The following is an 8,609-nucleotide window of genomic DNA, read 5'->3' as shown; positions in this document are numbered from 1 at the left end:
TCATAATTATGACTTTGAAAGTCGAAATTATGACTTTGAAAGTCGAAATTATGACTTTAAATCTCATAATTATGACTTTGAAAGTCGAAATTATGACTTTAAATCTCATAATTATGACTTCCTGTTTAGCTTTTTTTTTTTTTTTCATGGCGGAAATGGGCTTCCATAATTTTAAGCAAATTTTTTCTTTAAGATCAGAAATTTCTAAGATTTTGCTCAAGAAAATTTCTCAGATTAATCTAAAAATGTCAGTTTTTGGGTGAAAATTGACTCCTTTTTTCCCCTCCATCAACAACGACCTCTGGGTCACATAGATACATTTTATCTGCTGCGGATCATCTTTGCCCAAACCTCACATTTCATCTTTTGTCTCCTAATTATTTTTAGTTTTAATTTTATATACGGCTGTCCAGTATGTGGTCATGCTCAAACCCATGAAGTGAACAGAATGAGTCCAACAACAGAAAACAGCTCTGAGGCATCATCCAGAAAAACATTACAGTATATAAATTCACGTTTCTTTAAATGCACTTCATAAAGTTTGAGCAGTCGCTGTTTTGTGCTTCAGGGGCGCAGAACGTGGAGTACAAGAACAAGGTGTGGCATGACGAATGCTTCACCTGCTTCGAGTGCAAGCAGCCAATCCGCACGCAGAGCTTCCTGGCCAGAGGCGATGACATCTACTGCGCTCCGTGCCACGAGAAGAAGTTTGCCAAGAAATGCTTCAAGTGCAAGCAGGTATGAAGCCAGCAGGTTGTTGTTGCTGTCGAGTCTTTCTGAGCTCAGCGTCGTGACCAGCGTGCTGCTCTCACAGCCCATCACCTCTGGAGGGATCAGCTACCAGGACCAGCCCTGGCACTCGGAGTGCTTTGTGTGCGAGACGTGCCGTAAACCTCTGGCAGGATCGCGCTTCACCTCCCATGAGGATCACGTTTACTGCGTGGACTGCTACAAGACCGACGTGGCCAAGAAGTGCCACGGCTGCAAGAACCCAATCACAGGTCGGACCGGAGTTTAATGTTTGGTCTTTATTTTTTAAAAAAAAGAAAGAAATGGACACACTGGGTTTGAACCGGATCTTACCCTGACAGCAGAAGTAGCAGAAAGATTAATAATAATTTACTACATCTTTTCACAACATTCCACTTTTGTTTTAAAAAATAAATCACATTTGTATATTGTGGACAACTTCATCTGCTTTTTAAATACTTAAAACCTGAAGTCATGTTGTTCTGTAGGTTCAGTCCAAAAAAACAAACTAAAAACTAAATATTAACAAAATAGAGAATCCCCGAGAATGTTCTCCTTATTTATTCTATTTTGGTATTTTTATTCATTAAATGCTCTCTGTGCAAACTACAACTTTGAAATTTCCTTTAATTTAAATCAACACGATCGCATTTAGTACGATTAGAAAATCAAAAATAGGAGAGTTTCCCATGTTATAATGTACAAATTGACAGTTTCTTTAGTGAGGCTGGTAAAATATTAGGAAAAAATATTAGACCATTATTCATTTTTGACTTTTTCCATTGTAACAATTAAAATCTGCGTCAGATGTCAGAAATAAGGGCAGTAAAATCACTAAATAAAGTCTAAATACATGGAGGTATTAATCTCTCTCACCATATGCTACTCTGATTGCAGCTTTTCACATTTATATTGAGAAACTGTTTGCAATTCACTCTACATTATTATTTTTAAGATACAGTAAATCATTAAGATACTGAAATAATTCAAGAGATTATTTTTAGCAGAACCTACAGTAAAAAAAAGCTCAAAATATTGTAAATATTGGGATTTAAATTTCTCCACTAAGGCTTAAAAAGAAGCACTGAAGTCTGATTTAAGATCCCAACCCAGATGTGTTGATTTCTGGGTAAAGCGACGGCGTTGGTGTTGATTTTTCCTGTTAACTGAAGTTGATGCCAGCCCACGTCTGCTCTCCAGGGTTCGGCCACGGCACCAACGTGGTGAACTACGAGGGATTCTCCTGGCACGAGTATTGCTTCACCTGCAAGAAATGCTCCCTGTCCCTCGCCAACAAGCGCTTCGTCATCAACGCAGAGCAGATTTACTGCCCCGACTGCGCCAAGAAGCTGTGAACAGAAGACTTGTGATTCACGAGGAAACTGATTTGTATGGAAGACAATTAGGGTCACCGAAAAAAAAAAAAAGACTTTTCTCATAATTGTGTCAAAATTTAAGTATCTAAACATTTTTAAGTGTTTGTCAACAATGTTAGCATATAAAAAATATTCGTTATAAGGTTTATAACATAACTTTATCCACACTGAAAGCCTGTCTCAAATTTGATAGATTTTAATTTTAAGACTAGAATTGCAAAGACAATTTGAACATTTCTAACAAATTTTCAACTTTTAGAGCGCAAGAAATTTCCCTTTTTTTCTAAAACATTTGCTTTTTAAAAAGTCTGAATAATTTTTTCAGTGGCCCTAATCCTCTTCTGCAGCTTTGAGTTTAGTTTGTGATTCAAACTGAATTATTTCAGAATTAGGATGCATGCCGTTTTTTTTTGGTTTTTTGTTTGGTGAATCAAGATAAGACTCGAGGTTTCTGCAATCTGCTTTTGCACTAAAGTTTCCGATCTTCAACAATGCAACATGTCTCAGTTTCTGGAGTTCGTCTCCAATATGGCAGCAGAATTTACAAAGTGGGATTATAATCTGATGGGGATTCTCTCTTGCCTTGTGTTTCTAACGTAACTGTAGTGCCTTAAAGGAATCGTTTCTGGATGAGATGCTTTTATTCTGCCAGTTGCTGCTCAAGCACAACAGCTTTTATGTTACATGTTAGACGTTTTGGTTTTATGATCCATGCTGAATAATCTGACGAGGTATTGGAGCCGCTGTGGATAAAAAAGGTGCATTTCTACCAAAATCTTAAGACATTTTCAGATTAATCTCAAAATTGAGATTTCTAAAACGTATGAATGTTCTAGAAAAATAAGTTGAAATTTCTGAGTTTCAAAGGTAAAAAAAAAGACTTGAAACTCTGAAAATCTCCAAAAGTTAAAAGTTTGCCTTTTGAAACATTCCAAGTGTTTTCCTAGAAAATTTCAGTCTCAAAATTTGATTCTTTTCTAGCAATTTTTCAAGCAAAGAAATTTCCAAGTTTCTTTGTAGAAAATTTCTGAAAATGTCATTTTTTTCTTATAAATTTTCAACATTTGGAGCTCAAAAATTTCCAAGTTTCTTCACTAGAAAATTTGGGATTAATCTAAAAGTTGCCAAGTTTTTTCTAGCAAATTTTTTACTTTTGGAGCTCAAGAAATTTCTGGGGGGTTTTTCCCCTAGAAAACTTCTGAAATTAATCAAAATTCTTTTGAAGGTTTTTAGCAAAATTGTACTTTTTCCCCCCCTCATGTATAACAGCCCTAACGCCATCGTAGCATAATAAACCTGCTGCGTAGCTAAAAGTTGAAGCTTAAAGGAAACAAAGACGTGTGGAGCTTGTTTGTCTTTTCTTTGGCACAAGAATCGGAATCACAACGGAAATATTTTCATTTAGACTTTATTGTTTTAACAGTCTGTATCATATCTGTTCTCTTTAGATATATTTACAGTACAGATTTTATTCGCAAACAAGGGCTTGATAGCAAATCCTCCAGAGAAATATTTATATTCACAGAGTCGCCCTGGGTGGGTGGACTGATTGTCGAGGCCGAGGTAAAGACACCGTCAACTGTGAGATAAAAACGGTACATCTCAAACTAAGGCACCTTTCTATTCTATCAAACATTATATTGAAGACAGAGAGCTTTTAGTATTTAGAGATGCAGCAGAACCTGAACAAAAAAACAACAAAAAAAAAAAACGGGATCTGTCTTTGATGGAAATGTCAAAACGTCGCAGCGTCCCAGTAACAAGTCATCTGATAGGGCGGAGCGTTTTCCCAAAGACTTCATGAAATGAAAGCTGGAAGCGAGCGGCTCTTAGAGATTTGGTGAGCAAGTAATGAAGGACGGCTCTGTAACATTCACTGGGCTCATTAATCAAAGCTCAAATAATTTAAACCCAGAATGTTTTCATGCACAAAGAGAACAAGGCAAACATCAAGGTCCCCAAACCTCCAGTCTGGATTATTCAAGCAAAGGGAATATTAACGTTTCTACGCAGTTCATGGAAAAAAGGAAAAAAAACAAGGAAAAAATCAAGTCTGACCCACATTATTTAGTTTGGTGAAAATGCTCCTCTTTACTACAGTGAGAGCTGAAACCTGAGCTGATGTGCCACATCTGTATATAAAACAACTCAGGTCAGAGGTCAAATAAGTTGCCAAAATGGCCCAAAGATGTTTTAGATGGATCTGAAACTGTGAACAACATTAAAACTGCACAGTGGATTTAAGAACATCATAAAGTTGCTTTTGTTAGAGGATTTTCCAACATAAACGAGCCAAGCAGAGCTAAACCAATCACAGCGCACCACTCAAGCTATAACAGTAACCAATAAGAAAACCCCAATAAACCACAACCTGAGCCGCCTCCTTCCTAAACATGGCTTTTCTCGCCTAATACTGATTATATACAGAACATAATAACACTTACATATAAACAATCCGCCATTTTCTACTCTACCAAAGGAGCTGAAATGCGTTTTACCAGATGTAGCAGCAGGTGAGAGAAGGTGAAACTGAGGAAGAAGAGATACCTTGGATTTTTTTATGTTTCGTTTTTATCAGTAATTCGCTCCACATAAAAAAAAAATAAAAAAAATTACAGATGCAGTCACATAACTTCAAAAAATCCAAACTATCCCTTTAACAAGCTTCGTTGCAGCTGGATGCAAAGATAAAGACAGGAGACTAAAATCAGTGATGTTACAGTGACGTTAGTAAACATTAGCTCTACCCACAGAAACACTCAAAATATTTCACCTCTGTGGTTATGACGCCCCCTAGTGGCTGGAAAAGAGAGAACGACTGTGAGAAAAAGGAAAGAACAAACCCAGATGTATCCCGTGTTTGTGAACGAGTCACGTCGCTGAGCTGAGAGTGCATGAGCTTCATAATAATTATGCATTTTAGCACTTGGAGAGAAAAAAATCCAAAGCTTGGAAATAAAAATAAAGGGTAAGGCCATACACGTAGCTGGGTGCTGCAAAAAGCAGCCGGTCAAGTAAATTTAGAGGAACCACATGCAGAACGAAGCTTTCCACCCGAACCCAGGCAGGAATAACAATGATTATTAACATTTCTGTAGATATTTATCATATAATTCACACGGCCTGACTGACTTTCACGTGTCATGGAATATTCTCATACAAGAAAGAAAAAAAGACTAAACATAATAATTACAATAAAGCAAAATTTTTTTTTAATAAATTATAAGAACGCACCCCTAACAAAAAGAAATTATAAAAGTTTTTGACACAAAATTGAATTGAAACTAAAGAGGAAGAGGAAAGATGAGGAGCATGAAACATTTCCCTGAAGCGTGGCGTTTTGTAATATTTTAATTCAATCCGTTTCCTCGTTGCAGCGTGGGGTGCAACTGCAGCACTTGGGCTGGTCTTTCCGTCTCGTCTTGTGCGCCTCCCGCAGGAAGAGGTGGGAACTGTTTGGAACGGCTGGAAGATTCTTTCAGGGAAGTCTGGAGTGCAACACGAAGAGGTTTCTCCGCGACGACCTCAGCATCACATTTCTGCAGGGATGAAACGGGAGAAGAAGAGTTTCAGCCTGCAGGGAGAATACGCCGAGTCAGCGTTGGTAACTGGGCGGAGACGTGAGGCCTCACCTGACATGGCTTCTATGGGCTGACTGGAGGAGTGCAGGGTGCTGATGGGGGTTCCCTTCTCCTCAAAGGCCACCCTGGTCCCATCGGAGCCCCCGTCGCAGTGGATCAAAACCTGGTTGCGGTCCTCGGACTCGATGAGAGGCCGGGCCTTGGAGTGGACGTTGGTGTCGATGAGCTCCTCGAAGCTCCACTGGTTGGACTTCCCGTTGAGGCTGGACACCAAGCCGTCTTTGGTGGAGTCCTCCTCGTTCAGGAACTCTGAGCCCTCGACGAGGCGGCTCGGAGGAACCGGACTGGAGTCGGAGAAGGACGTTAACGGGACTCCTGCAAACCTTTCCAAACTATCCAGCTCTAAGTTCACTTCTGACCCGTATTCAACACGGTTTCCCCAGAAAACCTGCTGAACCCGTTGCTACGGGCGCCAGGTCAGAAATCTGAAAATAAAAGCTGCTACATGTTTTACTAGACCAAGTATTCTTGGTCTAGTTTCTAAAGAAAATATCCTAGTAGGCTTGAAATAAGATAAATCAAATTTATAAGTAACTCGTCAGCAAGAAGTAGGAGCTTCTTTTCAGTCAATGATTCCTTAATATTTATTTTATCACTTAACATTTTTATGTTTTTTCCCCTGTTACAGGTGAAATAATCAAGAACGTTTTCATCAATATTAAGGTATTACTGACTGAAAACAAGCTCTGGTTACTTGTAAATTAGCTTCGTCTTATTTCAACTGTCCTGAAATACGTGCACTAGAGACCAGACCAAAATTATTTGGTAAGATTTGGTGTTCAGTGTAATTATGAGTTATTCTAAGACATCAACACCTAAACACCAGAAGTAAAGTCTTACAAAAGACAAACATAAAAAAAGCATGCAACTAAAATTTTTTGACTTGTCACCTCGTGTGGAGCGTTAAAAACAGGAAGTGGTTACAAAGTTCTGGTGAATTAAAAAAAGACACCTGGCCTCCGTTTCACACTGAGTTCACACTGAATGTGCTTAAACTGCCCTTCCAACAGTTTAAGAGTCTTTAACCCAGTTATCACTGCTAATAATAAAAACAATGCTCAGCCTGGTGGGAGGGCAAGTAAAGCCTGGTGGCCCGCCAGGCTGTTAATGCATTGTTTAAATAATTAATATTCAGATACATAAACTTGTTGAAATTTCTGCGGATGTTTGGCAAACCCACAAAAACAGATTCACAGACTGATGGACTTAAAACAAATCTATAGATCTGGATGAAACTTAAAGTAACTTCCATGATTTCCATAAATTTTTCATCAGCAGGAATGAAGGCTGAGAGAATCAGATGAACTGTGATGAATCGATTATTAAAATAACTGTCAACTAATTTAGTAATTGATTAATCGCGAAATGGAGAATATAGATTTAAAAGAAGTTGACAAATTCAACCTCGGCTGAATTTGATGTCAGAGGATCAACGTGAACATTTCCTGTTTTACACATTAATCTGCAGAAACTGAAACGAGGAGAAATCATTTTATTTCCCACCTTCCTGCCTGCGTGTCGTCAGCGGTCGGGCCGTTGCTGTTCTCCTTGTCTTCAGTCTCTGGATTTCCGTTCAAGCCGCCATCTTGTTTAACCCCTCCATCGCCAGCGGACAGAATGTCCTGGTCGTCGTCCACAGAAATGTCGTCTGTTTGAGGAATGAATGGTTCGATACACGACTCACTTTCACTCAGTTAAATATAAAAATATGTTTAGTTGTGAAAATGGAGGCAGACTTGCCTTTGGTTTCGCCTTTCATCTCATCCAGGCCTTCGTCTCCATTCTCCTGTGAATATTTATCGTCGTCTCTCTGAATCAGAAATAACCGAGACGTCATTCAACACTGATCAGCAGCTGATCAAACATGTTAAGGAAGTCACAGTGTGAACCGATTGAAAGTTCACCTTTAAGTCGGTTTGGTCCCCTTTTCTAGTTCTCCTCATTATTTCATCAATTCTCTGAAAATAAAAGACAAAAATCACTAAAAAACAATTTTTACCCACCAATGTTTTCAATAGACAAGGTGGGAAATTTCAGACTTTTCCAGATTTCTCAGTACTTAAACTGTTTTTAATGTGTATTTTAAAATATAAAAGTATTGAAGCTGATTGAATGAGAGGATGGATGGAGAAAAAAAACAGAAAGGAATAAAAAATACAAGAAAAATAAATGAAGCAAAGAGAGGAAGACCTAAAGAAGGAGCAACGCAAGGAAATGGAGAGATGAGGAAAAAAAGAAAAGCAGAAAGTGACGAAGGACGAGGAAAGACAGAACCAGGACAAAAAACAAGGACAAAAAGAAATAAAGGACAAATACAAGGATGAATGTAAGGACAGAAATAAAGAAAGAACAGATGAAACAAAACAGGAAAGAAAAAAAGAAAAAAGCAAGAAAGGAAAAAAGATGAAGGAAAGAAAAAACAAGAAAACAGGAAAGAAAGAAATAAAGGACAAAAGGAAATAGAAAAGAAACCATAAAAGAAGAAAGAAAACAAGGAGAAAGAGAAAAGAAACAGGTTTACAAGTTTTACACACAAATGTAAAACTAGGATGAACAAACAAAATAAATAAAAACTTGGACAAACAAACAAACAAAGATCTAGAAACAGAAATGACCATTTTTCACTCTTTAACCTCAGTTCTCATCCAGACCTGGAAATCACTGAAATCAGATTCTGTAATTTTCCAGACTGTGAACAAACTCTGGTTAAAACCCAAAGTGATCTCCTTCCATTCCTCCTCTCTGCTTCCTCCCTCCTCTCTCCTTCATCTCTCCTCTCTGCTTCCATTCCTCCTCTCTCCTTCCTCCCTCCTCTCTCCTGCCTTCCCCCTCTCTCCTTCCT

The 8,609-nt window shown here is 38.3% G+C and overlaps 2 protein-coding genes across 15 annotated transcripts in view; one reads left to right on the top strand and one right to left on the bottom strand.

Moving 5' to 3' along the window:
* The window catches only part of fhl1a (four and a half LIM domains 1a), a 22,954-nt gene extending 20,775 nt beyond the window's left edge, over window positions 1–2,179 (top strand). For both annotated transcript variants that reach the window (XM_008420707.2, XM_008420706.2), the window contains exons 4-6: window positions 569–738; window positions 815–1,001; window positions 1,951–2,179. In XM_008420707.2, coding sequence (XP_008418929.1) covers window positions 569–738; window positions 815–1,001; window positions 1,951–2,105 — 512 coding nt within the window. In that variant the 3' untranslated portion in view covers window positions 2,106–2,179. The remainder of the gene's footprint in view (window positions 1–568; window positions 739–814; window positions 1,002–1,950) is intronic.
* A 3,280-nt stretch (window positions 2,180–5,459) lies between these two features.
* Window positions 5,460–8,609, bottom strand: part of map7d3 (MAP7 domain containing 3) — a 33,167-nt gene continuing 30,017 nt past the window's right edge. For all 13 annotated transcript variants that reach the window (XM_008420692.2, XM_008420694.2, XM_008420697.2 and 10 more), the window contains 5 exons: window positions 7,672–7,725; window positions 7,508–7,577; window positions 7,271–7,415; window positions 5,759–6,051; window positions 5,460–5,665 (listed from right to left, as the gene is read on the bottom strand). In XM_008420692.2, coding sequence (XP_008418914.1) covers window positions 5,658–5,665; window positions 5,759–6,051; window positions 7,271–7,415; window positions 7,508–7,577; window positions 7,672–7,725 — 570 coding nt within the window. In that variant the 3' untranslated portion in view covers window positions 5,460–5,657. The remainder of the gene's footprint in view (window positions 5,666–5,758; window positions 6,052–7,270; window positions 7,416–7,507; window positions 7,578–7,671; window positions 7,726–8,609) is intronic.

The sequence above is a fragment of the Poecilia reticulata genome, linkage group LG10 (genome assembly GCF_000633615.1).
Source record: "Poecilia reticulata strain Guanapo linkage group LG10, Guppy_female_1.0+MT, whole genome shotgun sequence".
NCBI lineage: Eukaryota > Metazoa > Chordata > Actinopteri > Cyprinodontiformes > Poeciliidae > Poecilia > Poecilia reticulata.
Note: the sequence above shows the minus strand (reverse complement) of the source record. Positions and strands in the feature narration are given on the sequence as shown.